The sequence below is a fragment of the Sus scrofa genome, chromosome 3, assembly GCF_000003025.6.
Source record: "Sus scrofa isolate TJ Tabasco breed Duroc chromosome 3, Sscrofa11.1, whole genome shotgun sequence".
Lineage (NCBI taxonomy): Eukaryota > Metazoa > Chordata > Mammalia > Artiodactyla > Suidae > Sus > Sus scrofa.
In genome coordinates, this window is record NC_010445.4 from 98,135,855 (window position 1) to 98,157,550 (window position 21,696).

At 39.6% G+C, this 21,696-nt stretch overlaps 1 protein-coding gene across 3 annotated transcripts in view; it reads right to left on the reverse strand.

The window, feature by feature from the left end:
- Nucleotides 1–20,022, reverse strand: part of EML4 (echinoderm microtubule associated protein like 4) — a 150,068-nt gene extending 130,046 nt beyond the window's left edge. For 2 of the 3 annotated variants that reach the window (XM_021087582.1, XM_003125196.6), the window contains exon 1: nucleotides 19,692–20,021. In XM_021087582.1, coding sequence (XP_020943241.1) covers nucleotides 19,692–19,716 — 25 coding nt within the window. In that variant the 5' untranslated portion in view covers nucleotides 19,717–20,021. Of the gene's footprint in view, nucleotides 1–19,691 lie in introns of all 3 variants that reach the window. The other variant, XM_021087581.1, reaches the window with a different exon arrangement.

Here is a 21,696-nt window from a genome sequence, read left to right on the forward strand (position 1 = left end):
TTTACTTAATGCTAAACATAGCAATCTATGGAACAGAATAGAGTCCAGAAATAGCCTGACACATATGTGGTCAACTGATTTTCAGCAAGGGTGCCAAGGTAATTCAATGGAAATGGGCTAATCTTTTCAACAAATGTTGCTGGAACAAAGATTATCAATGTGTAAATAAATGAACCCTGATTCCTAACTCATTCTAAATGTAAAAATCAATTCTAAGAAGAGCACAGTTCTAAAAATAAAAGCAAAAACTATAAACTTCTGGGAGAAAATAATAGGAGAGAAATTGCGACATAAGAAATATATATTTGGTTTCTGCCCCAAGTTCCTGGCATGGAACTCCTAAAACTCGTAGAATTTTCTAAGTAATAGGAGTAAAAGCCCTTCTAAACCATACCTGAGTTTACGTTCAAGAGGTACCTTTTGGAGGATGGGAGCTAGTTGCCAGAGGAACCAACCACCTGAAAGGAAGGGCAGAGGGACTGGAGATTGAGTTCAACCACCATTTAATCGGTCATGCCTGTGTAATGGAACCCTCATGAGAACCCTAAATGATGAGGTTCAGAGAGCTTATGGGTTGATGAATGCATCAAGGCACTGGAAGGGGTGACATGCCCAGAGAGAGCATGGAAGCTCCAAACCCCCCTTCCTAAGTACCTTGTCCAATGCATCTCTTCCATTTGGGAATTTCTGAGCTGTGTCCATAATAAACCAGTACTAGTAAGCAAAGTGTTTTCCTGAGTTCTGTGAGCTACTCTAGCAAATTATCAACCAAGGAAGGGACCTGGGAATGACCCATTTATAAGTGGTCAGTCGAAGAACCTGAGGTCTGAACTTGTAACTAGTATCTGAAGTGGGGAGATGTTTTGTGGGACTGAACCTTAATGTGTAGAATCTGCACGAACTACAGGTAGTTAGAGTGGCAGAATGGCCTGGTGTGGAAAATTCACACATTTGGCGTCAGAAGAGTTGTGAGTAAAGAAAGGTTTGGTTTGTTTTTGTTTTGTCTTTTTTTGTCCTTTTAGGGCCGCACCTGCAGCATACGGAGGTTCCCAGGCTAGGGGTTGAATCGGAGCTGTTGCTGCCAGCCACAGCCATAGCAACACCAGATCCGAGCCAAATCTGAGACCTACACCACAGCTCACGGCAACGCCGGATCCTTAACCCACTGAGCGAGGCCAGGGATTGAACCCACAACCTCATGGTTCCTAGTCAGATTCATTTCTGCTGCACTGCGATGGGAACTCCAAGACAGGTTTCTTTTTTAAGAATATTTGTGACCTTAGATTAGGCAAAAACTTTCTAAATGGGACACATAATATATTATAAAAGAAAAAAAAATTGAACTTCATCCTAATAAATTGATAAACTGGACTTCATCAAAATAAACTTTCACTCTTCAAAAGAAACTATTAAATAAGTGAAAAATTAAGTCACAAATTTGAAGAAAATATTTGCAAAGCACATAACTGATAAAGGACTTGCACCTACGGTATACAAAGAACTCTTAAAATTTAATAATAAGACAAACAACTCACTTCTTAAAAAACGAGCACATAGGAAAATTCATAGAGTCCGAAAGTCGATTAGTGGTTGCAGGGCTGTTTTCCAAAACTGACAACAGCTGTATTCATAATAGTAAAAAACTGTTAACAACTGAAATGCCCATCATCTGGTGAATGGTTAAAACTAACAGTGGTATATTCATATGATGTTATTCAGCAATAAAAAGATGAACACATTTATACTGTTCACATAAAATTACTGAAACCCATAACATGGATGCAACTTAAAAGCATTATTACACTAAGTGAAAAGCACAAAAGACCATACATTGTAAGATTCTAGCTATACAAAATATTAGAAAAGATAAAATATAGGGATAGAAGGCAGATCGGTGGTTGTCAATCACTGCAGGTAGAGGGAAAGGACTGACTGCAAAGAAGTAGCAAGGAACTTTAGGGGTAACATATGTTCTATATCTTGATTGTGGTAGTGAATACACAACTATATAAATGATATAAATATTTCAATTACACTTGAAATTGGCATAATTATTGCAGATAAAGAAGAGCTCAATAAAGCTGACTTGAAAAATTTTAAATCTCAAAACTATTCTCTAGTTCTGCTCTTTTTCACTAAAATCAAGATATGATAATGGAGGCATTCCTATTGTGACACAGTCAAAACAAAACCAGCTAGTGTCCATGAGGATGCAGGTTTGAGCCCTGGCCTCACTCAGTGTTTTGGAAATCTGGCATTGTGAGCTGTGGTGTAGGTCGCAGGTGAGGCTCAGATCCTGCGTTGCTGTGGCTGTGGTGCAGGCCAGCAGCTGCAGCTCCAATTTGAACCCTAGCCTGGGAAATTCCATATGCTGCAGGTACGGCCCTAAAAAAAGCAAAAAAGATATGATAATGGAGTGCTCAATAATGTTTTAAAAACAAACGTGAGAATTTGCTATCAAGAATGCATTTAAGGAGTTCCCATTGCAGCTGAGCAGTTAACAAACCCGACTAGTATCCATGAGGACTTGGGTTCTATCCCTGGCCTTGCTCAGTGGGTTAAGGATCTGGCATTGCTGTGAGCAGTGGTGTAGGCTCGGATCCTGAGTTGCTGTGGCTGTGGTGTAGGTCAGCAGCTGCAGCTCTGATTCAACCCCTAGTCTGGGAACCCCTAAAAAGACCCTCCCCAAAAAAGGATGCATTTAAAACAATCTTTTAATGAAAGTATAGTTGATTTAACAAAAACAACAAAAAAGAAAGCATTTTAGGTGTTCCCTGCTGGCTCAGCAGGTTAAGGATCAATCCAGTGTTGTCACTGCTGTAGTTCAGGTCACTGCTGTGTGTTGGGCTTGATCCCTGGCCCCAGAACTCCCGCATGCAGAAAAAAATCCCAAACCAAAACCAAACAAAAGAACACATTTTACTTGATAACAAAAACGCCAAATTCCCAAAGAAGATTTGGCAAAATAGCAGATTGGCTTATCCATGTTACACTAAATATCAGTGATGAGAGAGGCAGGAACAGATTAATAAGCAGGAAAAGAAAGTGATTTTCAAAACCTTGCTCTAAAGACACTTTCTCATACAACTTTTAGGAATGTCTTTATCTTATCTGTTGATTTTCAAATTCCCTAATTTTCCCTAGGGTATACGGCACTCTATATCTTATTTATGTAATCTATAATATAATAAATAATAGCATAAGAAGAAACAAGGTAGCAAGAAATGAGGCAAGGAAAGACTCTTAATCCACATTAGATTCCTTAAAAGGGATGAGACTGTTAAGCTAGTAAGTTGGACCCCGTAGCCCATGCTAAGAGTTTAACACACAGAAATTGAAAACAACAAAAAGTTTTTAAGCTGGGGAGTGACAACAAAAATACTGTATTGAAAGAATAATCCGGTGGTCATATGCATAATAAATGAGAGTAGGAAAGATCAAATGCTAAGACATGGAGTTCCTGTCGTGGCTCAGTGGTTAACAAATCCAACTAGGAACCATGAGGTTGTGGGTTCCATCCCTGGCCTTGCTCAGTGGGTTAAGGATTGGGCCTTGCCAAGCTGTGGTGTAGGTCGAAGACGCAGCTCAGATTCTGTGTTGCCGTGAGCTATGGTGAGGGTTGCAGATGCAGCTCGGATCCTGCGTTGCTGTGGCTCTGGCGTAGGCCAGTGGGTGGCTACAGCTCCAATTAGACCCCTAGCCTGGGAACCTCCATGTGCCTCGGGTGCGGCCCTAGAAAAGGAAAAAAGACAAAAAAAAAAAAAAAAAAAAAAAAAAAAAAAAAAAAAAAAGCTAAGACATTAATTTCTAGACATTAAAAGAATTTCCTACAGTGGGTCAGAACACTTAAAACTACACCAATGGTTTTCAAACTACTGAAACAACTTTTTTGTTTGTTGTGACAGAGTTACACTCCGGTGAGTCCCACCCCAAAATCATCTAACATCATCTTATAGGTGCTACCACTAAACAACTGCTCAGAACACACCAAAAGAGCCCAAACCTCTTTAAGCACCAAAGTAGGTGTTAAAGTCCGGAAAGAAAGAAGGCCAGAAGGTAAAAGAGGTGACCTCATATTGGTCACACAACCCACTGTTTGCCTATACCATTACCACCACCCACAAACAGCTGTCTGGAGAGCTCCACAGCATCCTGGGAATTCTCCATAGTAACTCAATAGGGGTCTTGAATCCAGGTTAATAAACGCTGACATATAGTAACTAACATGGAGGGGGGGGGAGATTTTATAAAAACACAATTTTTTCCATAAGGAAAAAATATTACAACTGAAAGATACACATCCAAACATAAAAGTACTATAGTAAACAACAAAACCTTAAATATGAAACAAAAAGACAAATTAAGAATCTGAGACTGGATATCTAAGAAGTGTATATATACTATTCCAAAACTATCACATGATCAGATACAGTGACTAAGATTTATGATAACAAAGCAGCCTTAGCACAATTGTCAATGCTATACCTACCTGTTTATGCATCCCCAAAACTACTTTTCTCTAAGCTTATCTGACACAACCAAAATCCACACAGGCTACATTACCATCTATTCTATGAAAAAAAGATAGTATGTTTGTAAGTAACAATGCAGACTCACTGTTTATGCAGGAGTCAATAAGATCCTAAAAGTGAATAATGTCATGAAAATTGTTTACTATCTATCTCTCTTCCCTATAAGTTTCAGTAGGAATTTTTGTTTCTTTTGTTCACTGATATATTCCCAGTATGAAAGAAATTCCTTGCATCCAGCACTTGCTGAATATATACTTGCTGCATTATTAGATTTTCGTACTGGGAGTAACAGTTCATTTCAGCCACCAAAAGGCTGTCAGGAAAATTACTGTAATCACCATCCTCATACAAAGAGTTGTAATAACAGGTTCAGTTTTATTCAATCTACTTAAAAGTTACTCTTGAGGGTATTTTTTAAAACGGAAACTAACATTTTTTTTTTTTTGCCATTTAGTTATCACAGTTAATTTATATAAAGTATATAACACAGTTCCTGAAATCATAACTGAATAAATGTTAGTGCCTTTGCTTTGTCACTCTTTCAGAAAGTTATCCATGGGAACCTATTTCTTGAAATGTAGTCTATAAACTACTACATCCATGATTATTTCCTAAAGCAAGAATATTGAAGACCATAGACCAAATTACAGGACTCATACTCCAACAAAGGTACAGAAAAAGCAAGTATCTTAGAAAAGTACCACTTACACAGGTAACAGAGAGAGGACAGAAGTTAAAATGAATTCACTGATTTAAATTAGGATGACACCAGGAGGGCAAAGCTGACAATATTCTCTGAAGGCTTCAACTGCAACCAAAGTGAGCTTTATTGGTAGTTTTCTCAGGTGTATGAGAATAGGGGAAAAAAAAAGTAAATGTCATTTCTTTAAGCCATTTCCAAGAACTGGAGGATTACTGTGACCTGACCTCTATTTTTCTGCTTATACCTTGAAATAACATAAAAGGCTGGATAGTGGACTTTAAGATAGCCTTTTCCTTTGTTTCCAAAGCTTTCTATACTTTAACATCACAATTCTTATTACTCTGTATTTTAAAGGCCAACATCATAAGCTCCATAAGGACTATGTTTATAGCTGGAAGAATGCTGAGCCCATACCAAGCATTCAATAAATATTTCCTGAATAAATACTGCCTGAATACCCCACAGAATTATAAGCTTCATGAAAGTAGGGATTTTGAGTGTCTCATTCACCAATTTCCACTGCACTTAGCACAAATCGTGATTCAAGGAAGCTAATCAAAACCTATTAAATTAATGAATGTGTTTTCTGAAAAGGAAAACAGGAAAAAACAAGTGGACCATATGGGACTCAAACCTATAACCTGAGCCCCAGGATAGTATGCACTAAAAAACCAAGGAGTTTTACAGTGCTAAAGTTTCAGTGTGCATATAATCATTAAATTCCACTCACGAGCCTTCACAAAAATTTCAAGAAAAGAAGTCAAATATTGATACTTTCTCTGTCATTCTCTTTACTCTAAACTTTGTTTCCCAATACCCTATCTCAAATGATCCAAGGTAACAGATCCTAAAAATCAAGAAAATGTTGTTTGTGCCAAACACACATCCACACTAATTATAATTGGAGAGGATTAGACATAAGATGAATGCCAAGAGGTACTCAAAGCAGTCAAAGAAAATCAAAGGCTATGCCCTATCTAATCTCAAAACAGGATATCCTTCAAAGTTTTTTTAAAAAACAAACAAAAAACCCCTCCCACTCACTCAAAAACAGAAGTCAGTTATGACATTTTTCTGGAACAAATGGCTCAAAGAAAAACAAATTTTTTCATTTGCTCTGATGTGTCACTTAAAGATCAGCATTCTACTGTCACTTAATGATCAGTGTAAGCAGTTGTTCAAGACCAATATGCGAGAGTAAAAAAATGATTTAAAGAAAAATGTCAGCTATCAAAACTAAATAGAGTTTTATTTGAAAACAGAAAGTCATCTCAAATTTAGGAAGACGTCAACTTTGCAAAGTTAGAAAAAGTACATTATCTGGAAAAAATTTTAAAAAGAAAAGCGTGCGTTATTATGGAATATGACAATAACATAGCATAATTTGACTCTAACATACTAACACATCACTGATCCTGAGATTTATCCTAAAAGATAAAAACAAAAGAAACAAAAAAAGATAATCTTTTTATTTATTTATTTTATTTTGTCTTTTTAGGGCCGCACCCACAGCATATGGAGGTTCCCAGGCCAGGGGTTGAATCGGAGCTACAGCTGCCGGCACACACCACAGCCACAGCAACCTACCCCACAGCCACAGCAATTCAGGATCTGAGCCGCCTCTGCAACATACACCACAGCTCACGCAACGCTGGATCCTTAACCCACTAAACGGTGCCAGGGATCAAACCTGCATCCTCATGGATACTAGTCGGGTTCATTAACCACTAAGCCATGACGGGAACTCCGAAAAAAGATAATCTTAACAAAAGAAAATACAGGGAGCATAAAAGGTTTATAATTTAAATTATATACAAATCATCAGGCTGTGAACTAAAAGCTCAGGTATTTTATTAAGAGACATTCAGAAGTCTATTACTTTATTTTGAGGAACATCTGGTATTACGTTACTCATATATTACCAACATTAGCAATACTTACTGCGTATGATCCTATCCCTGTTAGGTACTACATTATACAATTTAAATTGGCATAGGCCTTGATCTCTGGGTTCTTTTTTGAGATCCAAAACAATTCTTATATAAGTCAAACCAGCTTTGTTATCGGGTTTCCTAGCCTACAGCCAATTTAAAATGGGAAATCAAAAGAAAGGCTAGACTAGAAACAATAACCAATCCAGTAACAATGAGCATCTCCAGAGCTTAGAGTACCATTTCCTGCCAAAAGGAACCACAACTTCTTAGACAAATAGCTGATTGCAGAATTGGAGCTGGAAGTGTAAAAGAAAAGTTTGAACACCTCATCACATCAAAAAGCAAGGAAGATGGATTTCCTATCATGGCTCAGCAGAAACCAATCTAACTAGCATCCATGAGGATGCAGGTTCAATCTCTAGCCTCACTCAGTAGGTTAAAGAGCCGGCTTTGCAGTGAGCTGTGGTGTAGGTGGCAGATGAGCCTTGAATTTGATATTGCTATGGCTGTGCCATAGGCCCGTGGCTACAGCTCCAATTCAACCCCTAGCCTGGGAACCTCCATATGCTGTGGGTGTCGCCCTAAAAAGAAATAAAAACAAACAAACAAAAAAACAAGGAAGCTAACAGAGCACTAGGACTAGGTCAAAGATGGGAAAATCTAAGCATCAAAATTTAGAAGAATAAAGGTAGCAGATCAAAATACATCAAAAATATAAAAATCTGTAAGTTTCAATTTAAAGGATAAACAAGAAACATGTTTAAAAAACATCAAAGGATGCAGTCAGTACTTGTGTTAAATGTTACAGGACAAAACTTTAACAAATTGCAAAAGAACAAAGGGAAGGGAAATGTAGAGATTAGAAGCCTTAAGAGACAGCAACCAAGTGCAATGTATATGGAGTTCCCGTGGTGGCGCAGTGGTTAACGAATCCGACTAGGAACCATGAGGTTGCGGGTTCGGTCCCTGCCCTTGCTCAGTGGGTTAATGATCCGACGTTGCCGTGAGCTGTGGTGTAGGTCACAGATGTGGCTCGGATCCTGCGTTGCTGTGGCTCTGGCGTAGGCCGGTGGCTAAAGCCCCGACTCGACCCCTAGCCTGGGAACCTCCATATGCCGCGGGAGCGGCCCAAGAAATAGCAACAACAACAAAAAAGACAAGTGCAATGTATGAATCTTGTTTAAACCTTAAACAAATCACTGTAAAATGACACTTAGATCAGGGATATTTGACTGGATATTTGCTATTAAGAAATTACTGTCCAATTTTAAGTCTAATTAATAATAATTAGAGTCCTTTCAAGAGATATAAACTCAAATATTATGGGTGAGATTTTTGAAAATAATAAAATGAGAAGGAAGGGTAGAGTACACTGACACTAGGTGACAAACGATAGCAAGGAAGACAGTTATAACTGTCTAGAGTCATTCAGTGTATGGAGCACACAGCCCTACACAAATTGCTCTAGGAGGCACCACTGCTATTACAGCGCAGAACAATGTCTAATGCTCATAATAAGCACCATCAGTCATCAATTTAACGTTAAGTTAAATTATGTTCTATATACACAGCTAAAGCAGATGTCCAAATAATGGAATACTATAAAGTTTATATATATACTTGCTGAGAAAGAAAGTTGGTCACAATATTATAAGGGGAAAAAAAAGTTGATTTTGCTGCTTAAATATATTTTCTCTAACCCAACCCCTCCAACACACACACCACCTAAGAGTATGTTGCTCTAAGATAACTGTTGATTGTTTAAATATAGTAACAGAATAAGAACAAACATAATCCTGAATGTCTTCCCACTCAGCAAATACCTTCAAGCTAATTTATGTTAATGGTCTAGTTCTTGTGTTTAACATAATGTTTAAGCATGAGATAAACTATTATGCAGCTACAAAATTATAAGAACTGTAAAGAATGTTCACTAACTTACAGTGACTTAATTCAAAATCTCACCTGAACCTTACTTTAAAAAAAAAAGGCTAGTTATTAGAAGCTGAATTGTACACCTGAATCACCTCATTGTGTCAAAAAGCAAGAGAGTCTTCAAAGAGTGATGGGAATATGTCAAAAGAATACAGAAGCCGGCATGAATGGTACTTACTAGCCAAAATGGGGCCAATTTGACCATCAAAATAAACAGTAATGGATTATAACCCACAGGAAAAAAATAAGGTATCTGAGGCCACACAGATATAAAGAAACCAATAAACTGAAGGTGTGATGAAGAACAGAATATTTACAAAGTTTCGAAGCACCACCTATAAAATACAAAGTTTTTTTAAAAAAGTAATTCTACAGTGGAAAGGTCTGCTAGACAGCACCTCAATTGAATGGTCAAAATGATCATTACTGGCAATGGGACAAATCAAAATTGTGTGCTACCTGTTAGGATGCAATAAGACAAAACCTTCACCTCTGTGGCTCTTGTGCCAAAAATATATAACTTGAATCTAATCAGTAGGCAACATCAAATTTAGGGACATTGTACAAAATAACTGGCCTGTAATCTTGCAAAGCATAAAGTCATGAAACCCAAGAAAAGATTAAGGAACTCTGCTAGACTGAAAGAGACTAAAGAGACATGACAACTAAATGCAATACTTGATTCTGAACTGGATCCTTTTTTCTAAAAGACATTATTTAAACAATTAGCAGAACTTGAGTGAATCTGAGGGTTAGTAATGTATCCACATTAATTCCCTAATTCTCTTCTTTATGTGGTATGGTTACACAGAAGAATGTTCTTGTTTATAGGGTATACACACTTAAATGATAGCAGGCGATGGGTATCAATTCCACAACTTAATTCTCAAATGGTTTTGAGCACAAAGAAGAACCCCACCACCTCCGAGGGAAAATAAAGGCAGGAAATGTATGCCTATAGAGACCAGGAAATAAAGTAAATACCTGAAACAAGCTAGGTGAAAAGGAGAGACCGAGGCTGTTTACTCGACACACCACTTAGTATATAGATCATCTGGAATCCAAGTCCACAGAGGCAAGATTATTCCACTTTTCAAGAGAAACCAAAGATGCAGATTTTTATGTGAAATTTCCCAATTTTTAAACATTCAAAAGGGCCAAACAAAACATGTCTGTCGACTAAATTTGAACCACAGCTGCCTCTGGCCCAAAGGCATGTTTCTCAAACTGAGGCCTAGGGATAAAAGGAAACCACATGATATACATGGAACATATTTTGGAGCCGCAGTTTTATCCCAAGAGTTTGCCTGGAATTTTCTGGGAGAGGAGCTATTTCTCTATTTTTAAAATGCTATATTATGGAGTTTAATGCAAAGTTCATATGATTTTTTAAAACTTTTCATTTAAAAATAATTTAAAGCTTACAGAAAACCTGTAAGAACAAGGACAGTCCAAAAAATACCTGTACAACTTTTACCAAATTCACCAATTAACATTTTATTCATCTGCATTATCTGCACATGAGCATCCTTCCACCCTCCCTCTTTATACATACATACAAATATACACTAACGTGTAGCTATATATAATACATATATGTGTATGTATATGTAAAAAATACATATACATTTAACATACCTTTTTCTGAACCACTTGAGAATAGCATATATATCAGGGCACTTAATTCCTAAAAACTTGAGTGTGTATTTCCTACAGGATAAAATATTCTTTCATATAACCTTAGGACAGTTACCAACTTCCATAAATTTTACACTGATGCCCATACTTTAATCTACCATCCATATACCAATTTTGCCAAATGATCCAGTAATATCCTTTATAGCATTTTCCTCTCGTGTAATACAAGATCCATTCTAGGATCAGGTATTCCAAGTAGCTGCCATGTCTCTTTAGCCTCCTTTAATCTGGAACACTTCCACAGCCTTTCATTCTCTTTAAAAAATTAACATTAAAAAATGTACGGAATTCCCTTGTGGCACAGCAGGTTAAGGATCCAGTATTATCACGGCAGTGGCTCAGGTGCTGCTATGGCATGGGTTCAATCCCTGGCCCAGGAACTTCCCCATGCAGCCAAATAAAAAAAAAAAAGTAAGTGTCCCACTCTTCTAAAAAATAGGTTGTTCCCCATTTGGAGTTCAATGTTTTTTCATAATTATATTCAGGTTATGCATTCCTGGCTGGAGAACTATGTAAGTGATGTGTTCTTCACAGGGCATCACACTCAGAGGCACTCAATGTCTACTGGTGCTCTTTATTTCGATCATGCACTCAAGGTGCTGTCCAGTTTCATCACTGTATAGAGTTACTATTATTTTTCTCCTTGCAACTAATAAGCAATATATGGGGAGATATTAAAAGCCATGTAAACAATCTGCTCCTCATCAAAATCTCCCCCTAGACTGATCTATCAGTAATACCATCTAGACCAATCTTTATTAAAATGGTTGCAAATAATCATATAATTTTTTTTTTTTTTTTTGTCGTTTTAGGGCTACACCCATGGCACATGGAGGTTCTCATGCTAGAGGTCCAATCAGAACTGTAGCTGCAGGCCAACACCACAGCCAGGGCAACACCAGATCCAAGCCATGTCTGCGACCTACAGCTCACAGCAACGCTGGATCCTTAACCCACTAATGGAGGCCAGGGATCAAACCTACGTCCTCATGGATACTAGTCAGATTCGTTTCCGCTAAGCCACCATGGGAACTCCAGTCATATAAATTTTTAAGTAGACTTAACTTCTGGCTACACTCCCAGACCCCTTAGGTATAAACACTCAGTCTCCCCCACTTTAGGAGCACTACGGGACAAGGGTTTTGAGTACACGACTAGAATAACCAGTTGCAGTTTCCAGAAAATCAAGTGTGCTTGAGCCATGCCTTAGAGACTGGATAGATTTTTAAAAGCTAACGAGGTGAAGAACTAGTCAAGACACAGACAACTGCATCAGGAAAGCTGAAAAAAAGACAAACAATATGGCAAATCCTTTTGCAAAGTACATAGCAAACTCCAGCCTATTGGTTTAATAAAACTACATTTCTACATACTGTTTGTCTGAATTACAGTGATTCTAGAACTACAGATATATTTTGCTATTAACTATATTCTAATCATTATATTCATATTCTAAAAACTTTACAGAAACAGAGCATGATTCATTATAATTACTTCTGATTGTTCATCCACTTTTTTATGTGTATGTCAGTCCTTCCACTTAGTCTCTCAAGACAGGGAATAGTCACTAAGAGTGTGTCTTTCTTCTGATTATGACCCCTGGTAAGAAATAAATTTTATACTGCCATCTAATGCAAACATATAAAGCTGCTATTAAACGATTCTTGAAGCAATATCATGTGAAGAACCAATATTTTATAATCTTTTTTCTTCTTTCCCTCCTCCTCCTTATTCTTTTTAATATTTTTCCTGACCCCAAAGAGATTTCTAAAATCTTAATAGGTCATACACAAGACCTGCATCTAAAAAACACTACCCTAGAACCTGGCACACAGTTCTTTATCAGAGTCCCAACAAAGTCTAGAAGAAAATTTTTACTCATTTAAAGTGAAATAAGAACTTAATAAGAACAAAACAAGTTACTTAATTTTTTAAAGGATTCTATTCTGAGATTGTATATGATAACTTTTTGGTCTTCAAGTGTTGTTTATTTTTTGGCCACACCCATGGTGTAAGTTCCTGGGCCAGAGATCGAAGACTCACCACAGCAGCGACCTGAGCCACAGCAGAGACAATGCCAGCTCCTTTACCCACTGCGCTGCGCGCACCAAGGAATTCCAGATTTTTTTGTTTTTAATGAAATGATGGTAAAAGTGAAGGTTTTAAGTTGCCAATTGTATACTGGTTCCCTAATAACCTTCCCTAAATTTTACTGGATTGTGAAACCTCCAATACTCTGCTATGAGATTTCAAAGACACATGAGAGCATCAGCCTTCAACAGGTTTATAAGTTGGCTGGGGAAATAAGACTTAATTTTACAACTTGTAATAATTACTTCTACCTCATAGGAGAGATATTCTGTGACAACTGTCCTAAGAATGCTCCAGTGTTAAAAGTTGAGAGTGAATACTTTGAGCTGGGAATGAAAGAGGACAAACAAGGAAGGGTGTTCATGAAGGGAAACAATATTTGAGTTGGGCCTTGAAGGGTACTTCAGGAGAGAATAGTCAAAGGGATGAAAAAGTGCCAACCAAATATGAGGGAAAGAAATAGGTCATTTAAACCAGACATGTTACGACAGTAGAAAAAGATAACGGAGGGCCTTTAGAACAATGCTATGGTGCTTGAATTTATTCATTAAGGCAATGAAGTGAACTGAAAGAGCAAATGGGACAATCAAAGCACTGCTTATGAAATCTGAAGGCCCCCCTTTTTCCCCAGCACAAAATAAATTATACAGAGGTAGAGCTTCTTGAGGCTAAGCAATAATCCAAACACAGAAACCTAAGTCCTTCAACTGTGGTGGTGGAAAAGGAAAGTAAGGAAAAGGTGACAAGAATTGACAAGTCTTAGAAGAGATTTCAATGTGGTATGCAAAAATGGCAAGGAATCAACAATGGTTCTAAGATTTCAAGGCTGGGTGACAGTGGGAAATAAGAAAAAGAAGCTGATTTAGAGGAAGCGTTCAGATTCAGGTATGTTAGATTTGATATACAAGTGAGTTATGAAGAGGCAGTAATACGGTAGGAAAAAAACATTGGACCCCATCAGAAAAATCTGAGTTCAAGTGAAAAAAATGGTTAGGATATAATGAGAAAACCAGAATGCAAAATTTTATCTACAGTATGATTTCAACCACGTAAAAAATTAAGCATAGGAAAAAATAAAAAACAACACTAACATGTTAACATCGGCTGCATTCAGATAAGCTAGAAAAAAGATAATTTCTTTTTCTTTCTTCTTTTGGTTTTTTTTTTTTTTTTTTTTTTTTGTCTTTTTGCTATTTCTTGGGCCGCTCCCGTGGCATATGGAGGTTCCCAGGCTAGAGGTCGAATCAGAGCTGTAGCCGCCGGCCTACGCCAGAGCCACAGCAACGCGGGATCCGAGCCACGTCTGCAGCCTACACCACAGCTCACGGCAACGCTGGATCGTTAACCCACTGAGCAAGGACAGGGACCGAACCCGCAACCTCATGGTTCCTAGTCGGATACGTTAACCACTGCGCCACGACGGGAACTCCATCTTTCTTCTTTTGGATTATGTTTTCATTAGATACAAACCTGAAAAATTAGGCTCCCCATCAAATAAAGGGAAGAATGAAAGAAAGAAAAGGAAAAAAATCCAGATTTGAATAGTCTTTTAAAAAAATTGCCAAATCTCTCAACCTTAGTTTCCCTGTGTATGAAAGGGGAACAATTTCTTCTCTCCCAAGGTTAATGTGCAGATTAAATGAGATAAAGCTTTCTGTAAACCATAAAACAATATGCAAACTTAAGGCATTGTAACAGTCTGAAACAACTAAAACACACAGATGCAGACATAAGACTATAGATCTGGGAATCTTCTACAGAGGTAATAATTGACAAAGTAGATTATTTCCTTAGACTTTTAAAAAGTTTTAGAATCCATCTATTTTAAAATCAAAACGTTCTTCTCATATTTTTAACGTGTAATAGAAATAAATGTTCTCACATATATAAACATAGTACTCGTCCTACATGCTAGTCAAACTTAAACATAAAACAGGAAAACACCTAGTAATATCATTCGCTAATATTTGGACAGCTAAATAAATTATTTCCTAGTTTCAAAAAGCCAGGCTTTACAGAAATAAATTTAGAAAGCTCCAAATGTTGTCTCTCAGAAGTTACATGCCTGATACATGCATTCTAAATGGTGCCTCCCCTTCGATTCCCATTTCTGGTACTTTACTTATGATTGAACTACTCCAGATATCTATCTAAAACCAGATAGTAAGTTCCTAAAGGGCAAGAAGCACATAACAAAATATGTATTAATCCATATGCGTGTTAAGAAATACTCTAGCTAACTCATGTTTTAGATGCTGTAGTAATCACTTAAGAGTTACTACTCATGTCAGATTGTAAGCCTATCTTAAGCCCTCCAAGAGACAATCAGTAAGATAAAAACTCCCCAAATAAAGCTATTACATGAGAAACATTTTATGTGAATAAATATAAAGAATGCTTTAGACTAGATTAATATTTTAAAATCATAAACTGGAGATCCCATTGTGGCTCAGCAGGTTAAGAACCCAACACAGTGTCCATGAGGATGCAGGTTTGATCCCCGGCCTCACTCAGTGGGTTAAGGATACAGCGTTGCCGTTGCCAGGAGCTGTGGCAAAGGTCACAGATGCGGCTTGTATCTGGTGTTGCTATGGAGTAAGCCGGCAGCTGCAGCTTGAATTCGACCCCTAGCCCAGGAACTTCCATATGCTTCAGGTGTGGCTGTAAAAAGATGAAAAGAAAAATAGTTAAATTAATAAATCATAGACTACATTGTTCCTTTAAGAAAGCAAGATTATATGAGATGAGAAATTACAGTCCTAACATTGTGATGTTAAAAAGACTGTTTTCTTAAAATATTGCATAAACTGAGGCACCCTACTATTGCATTGAGAATGTTATATTTCTTATACTAACCCTATAATTTCATTCATTACAATTTTTCTTTAAAAAGAAGTTTTTTGGGGTTTTATTTTTAACTCACGAAGCAGAAAAAGTTAAAACTGACAAGGTTAACTATATCCTTTCTTTAAAGCATAAGCACTGACTACACTTGTAGGCTAATTCTAAGCTAAGTCTTAAAATTAACCTTATTATGGGATTCCCGTTGTGACGCAGCAGAAACGAATCCAACTAGGAACCATGAGGTTGCGGGTTCAATCCTGAACTTGCTCAGTGGGTTAAGGATCTGGCATTGCCATGAGCTGTGGTGTAGGCCGGCAGCTGTAGCTCCGATTCAACCCCTAGCCTGGGAACCTCCATATGCTGAAGTGCGGCACCAAAAAAAAAATAAATAAAAATAACAACTTTATTATGAAAAAGAGATATTGAGGGGGGAGCATGAAATGCCCCTAACCCCTACCTTATGAAAAGCAACAAGAAAAGCTGTCATAGTTTCCCGCTTTTGCACATACACCTGAGATTTAAAATATATATTGTGGAGTTCCCGTCGTGGCGCAGTGGTTAACGAATCTGACTAGGAAACATGAGGCTGCAGGTTCGATCCCTGGCCTTGCTCAGTGGGTTAAAGGATCCGGCGTTGCCCTGAGCTGTGGTGTAGGTTGTAGACATGGCTCGGATCCTACGTTGCTGTGGCTCTGGCATAGGCCAGTGGCTACAGCTCCGATTCTACCCCTAGCCTGGGAACCTCCACATGCCGTGGGAGTGGCCCTAGATAAAGCAAAACAAAACAAAACAAACAAAAAATAAAGTCTCTATTTATAAAAATAAATAAATAAAATATATATTGTATATATATTCAGTATGTGCATTTGTACATACTGATTTGGAGGCAGGACATCAAGATAGATTGCTTGGGGTCCTTCACTACGTTAAAAAAAAAAAAAATGTTCCTAAAGTGCAGCCTTTTAAAATTACTATAATTCGTGAACTAAAAGAATCTGTGCCTAAAGTAAATTCCACAGTACAAGCACCTGCCAGTCAAACTGCCTGAAACTCATCAACTGCAGAAATTAAAAGCATCCTTTAATTGTTTTCTATGGAAAATAAACACAAAAGGTATATAATTTCAGTGTGGCACATATAACATAGCCAATTACCTAATATTATTCTCAATAATTTCAAAACCACTACACAGTTTTGGACATCTTATTTAATGCACATAATATTGTTTTTCCTTATCTAAATACTCAACAGTTTGATTTTTAAGTCTTTTCATTTTACAAAATGATGCACCATAAGATTCCTTTAAATAATCAGCTTTTCCGAAATCATTGTTTATAAAACACTCAGGTTTTCTGCTTATAAAAATGTAGTTTTCTCACCTTTTTTTTTCAAGAACCCATCTAGTATATAAAAGGAGATACGTACACTTCCTTGAGAATAAATGCTCTCAATACTTTGTGACCCCAGAAGAACTTCACATGTTTTGAATTCTTGTTTGGTTAAAAAAAAATTTTTTTTAAACATCTACTAGAATATAAGAGCTTGCCTTTACATTCATGGCTCTCTTGATGATAAAATAAAGATCAACGTAACTCTAAGCTCTGGACTAATGAACTGCAGGGAACAGAAACAGGCAATTTGGCAAGAGCTGAGTAAAGCTGTTTAAAGACTACCAGTAAAATGTACTAGCATTACCCTTCCCCCACCTTCAACCCTTTAAGGTTTCAATTAAGATGGGGCCTAGTTTTACTCTTTCAAGGGGGACAGAAAGAGAAAGCAGAGCTCCTGCTGAGAAGTATCTTCATAGGAGCAGCTCCAGAAATACTGCCAGGAACCATTTCTTTACCTCCCTGCTGACACAGGTTCCTCTCTTTTGAGACAGGCATTTCCCCTGCTCCTGATCAACACCATATATTTATAGCAAGGGAAAGTCTCATCAAGGTACCACCCAAGGTTGGCATCAAATGAAAAAAAAAGAATTCAAATTAGGGTCAGCTGTAAGGCTTTTTATGAAAGTGGGAGCCCCAACTAAAATTCATCTTCATCTTTCAGCCTTTCCTATAGTTGCCTCCTTAATTGGATGAGGGATAAAGCTGTTTAACAAGGCATATCCACTGCTGCAAACTAAAGTGCCCCCCAATCAGTGAAAAAGACTCCCATAAAACACAGAAGATGAAGCCTCAACAAGCCTTCAAAGTCCTCAGAACCAAGAGGAAAGTAAAAGCTGATTCTAGTTTGAGTAGTGATCCCACCATTTTTAGAGGCTAAGAAGCCAACAATGCAGATACCTCAGTCCCACAATATCCCCTAAGAGTTTTTTGCCCTAGCACACGATTACCTCTTTGTGAATATAAAGGACAAGCCCTTCAGTCCAATATGATTAGGGGATAAATCCAGATATCAGAGGGGAAAAAAAGGCAATGAAAAGTTGATGCCTCTTTAAAAGGAGCCCAAGAATGAAACAACTTCACTATGTAAGGAATTATAAGACATCAAAGGTTAGATAATGGACAACAGGTGCCTTTGGGGAGGAAAGAGTAGCACTCAGTTGCCTATTTTAGGATTTCCACTCTCAAAGAGTGTGAGTGTGTGTGTGTGTGTGTGTTTTCTTCCAAAAGAAAATCAGAGCCAAAATTATGGTTTTTATCCTTAATACCTATAATGGATCCATTGCTCTTCAACTTACTTTTTTATTAAAAAAAAAAAGCCATCTGATCTCAACATGTCTAAATAAAGTATGGCCTATTGCGATATCATGCACTGATCCATGAACATTAACCAACTAGGAATTTACTATCAAGAAATACAAAAGAAAGCCCTCTGAGTACAAACTACTTCACATAAAATACTCAAAGTACAAATCCAGCAGCAGGTATCACATAACTGCAGTATCAGCCAAGGCAGAAACTGTTTCTCTCACCATCATAACAGTTGAACTCAATCTTTACAGTAACCAGATTCCAATGGCCTCAAAGCATAGTAATTCCAGACACAGATTATAGGGCACTGAGTACCAGCCTCGAGTTCTGATTCCTTCAGCCAGTTACGAAATTTACTACCTTTATTCGGGTGAAAGGAACACTGAAACGATACTTCGGTCCACTTAATAACCTCTTCCCTTTCTCCATTCCACAAAGACAACATATTCCAAAAATGGAGAATCCTTTCTTTCCCTGACAGAGGCCCCCTTTCCTATGGATTCACTGGGCAGGATTACTTCTTCCCAGCACGCTTGCAGAGCGAGAAAGTACTTCTGCTTTCACTCCTCTTTTAAAGAGGGTCCCCCAACAAAGACGCACCTCTTCCTTTCCTGTATTAGGCAAATGATGCTTCAGTGCTTCTGGTTCTCTCCACCACTGCAAAACGCTCAGAGAAGTGGAGGGAGTGAGGGGAAGTTGTCAGTTACTCTGAGGGATACTTAAAAGAAGACTCCAAATTTAAAGCGAAGACTGGAGTGGGGCGGGGGGGTGCCCCCTTCCTAAAGAGGGAATGGGGTCCCTACCCTAAAAGGGAGCCTCTGCGGGGTAAGAGGTGCCCCAACCCTGACAGAGAGCTCGGTATGCGGGAAGGGGGAGGAATGTTGTACCCAGATGAGGGGTCAGGACTGGAGAAAGGGGTGACCTAACCCTGAAGGTGGAGAGAGCCATGAGTGTATGGGGAGGAGTGTTCCAGCTCTGGGAGACCTCTTCGAGAGAAGTTCCCACCTTGGGGAAGAAGGGCCCCGCACAGAAGGGGACGCTGGGAGGGAAGGAGGGTCTTGCTGAGGAGGGCTGGCATGGGGGAGGGGTTCGGAGTCCACCCGAGCCAGGAGAGGGGCGGCAAGCTCGAGGGGAACATGTGCAGTGGAACTGCTGCCATCCCGAGGGGCAGGGTGGAGAGCAGGCCTGGGCTGCGTGGGGAAGGAACAAGGTTCCCACCCTGCGCAGGAGACGGAGGACTCCCAGCCGTACTCACCGAGGCTGCCGGCGAAACCGTCCATCTTGCGGGGAAAAGCGCCGGGCTCCGGGCTCAGCGGGGCGGGCACTTCATTCAGCGGACCGACGAGGGTGGCCGACGCTGAGCCTGACCCACTTGCTCTCTAGGTCGCCCGGCTCGGCTCCCACCTCCCGCCTCCGTCGTCCGACCGTCCGCCCCGGGGCAATCAGCCGCGGCCGCCCGGGCCACTTCCCCGTCAGGTTGAGAGCCGCGCCGCTCCACAGCCTGCCCGGCCTCCCTCCCAGACAGCAGCCGCGAGCGCCGCACCGCGCCCCGCCCCCGCGCCCGCGCGCAGCGGTAGCTCCGCCCCGCGCACGCCGTCACGCTTCCGACTCCGCCTCCCACGTGATGTCCCGGAGGCGGGGTCTTGCCGACCCTTCCCTCTCACCTTGCCCGGGCCTCGGGTTCTGCCCGCCTAGCGCTAGACTGGGGGCTGCGCTTGCGCGGTGGGCCTGCGGAGGGCCTGGGACTTGGGTCTTGAAACTGGTTCCAAGTAGGTGGGAAACAGAGGGGAACCACAGGCCCGGGCTCCTCAGGAGCGTCTAGGATTACTCTCTCTAAGCAGCCCCTGGGAATACGCGGAGGCCTATCAGAGCTTAAGTCTGGAGACCCCCTGACATGAGATAGTCACCCCGTGTGTTCTACAAGGACACTAAAGGGGCAACCACTTGCAGGGAAGGATCCATTCTTCCCAGTTCTCCCTTTGCCCTACTGGACAAGTGAAAGTGAGTCTTCATCTTCGTCACTAGCTCAAGGTCATCACTGCCACAGCCGCAGGACTCAAGTCAGACCAGAAGAAAGGTATATTAATACTGGACAGAGTTTATCTTGTGTCCCCCTCAGGGAGAACACTGAGCCTTAGAAAAGACATGATCAGCGTAAGGACATGGAACGTGATGGAAGCAGAGCTAGAACCTGGCTTTCTTACTCCTCCTGGAGTTCTTTCCGCCAGGGATGCAAAGCAACCCCTTGTAGGGCAGGTGGGGAAATTGCTTATCAGGGAACCATAGCAAAGTGTTGAAATGAGGTAAGCCTGTGTTCAGGCCCACCTACATGTGACTCAATAGGTGAGTGTCAAGTCACTAAACTTTTTTGGGCCTCACTTTTATCAATTTGCAAATAGGAGGACAGGACTTGTAACCAATTCTTATACACAGCCTTCCTCTTCCTCCTCTCTCCCCAACCCACCTCTATTCTCCATCCTTCTAAAGACCTTCTAGTGGTTTCCTAAATCCCTTTTGGGACTAGGTTGTGTGGATCAGAGCAATAGTTACATGGGAGAAATATGAAGTGCCCAGGAACTAAATTGATTTATACAATACTAAAGAGCTGATTTAGAGGAGAGCAAGAGTCATTCTAGACAGAGATACAGGAAAGAGGGAGAGACTGAAGAAGGGAGATGAGAAAAATAAAGTAACAACTGTCATAATGAGAGGGACTTGAAGGAATTAGATAGTTGAAGGGGTTGTTAAACATTTTGTTGCTATCTTGCAATATACTTATTCCCTTTGGTGCCTCTAAAAATCTTCCCTAAAAATCTGAATTACTTTGGATTTCTGTTTTACATATCAGATCTGTGTGCCTTCTGAATACCAGGCTATGTGGTGATTGGCCATAAAGCAGCCAAGGTAAATTCAGGTTATAGACAAAGTGGTATCTAAAGTTTGCTCCTTCAAAATTATTTACAGTGTTTCTTTTGCTATGGGCATTTTCCTATCTATACATTTCTATCAAGTCTAATCACTTAATATTTGATACATCCTCAGTTCTGATAGCTGCTCTTCTGTGTCTGCAGGCAAAACTTTCTGCCTTAGGGCAATTAAAAGAACTTGCCCTGATATATAGGTATACAGAGAGTTCCCATGGTGGCACAGTGGTAACAAACCTGGCTAGTATCCATGAGGATGCAGGTTCGATCCCTAGCCCGGTTCAGTGGGTTAAGGATCCAGTGTTGCTGTGAGCTGCAGGGTAGGTCGTAGTCTTA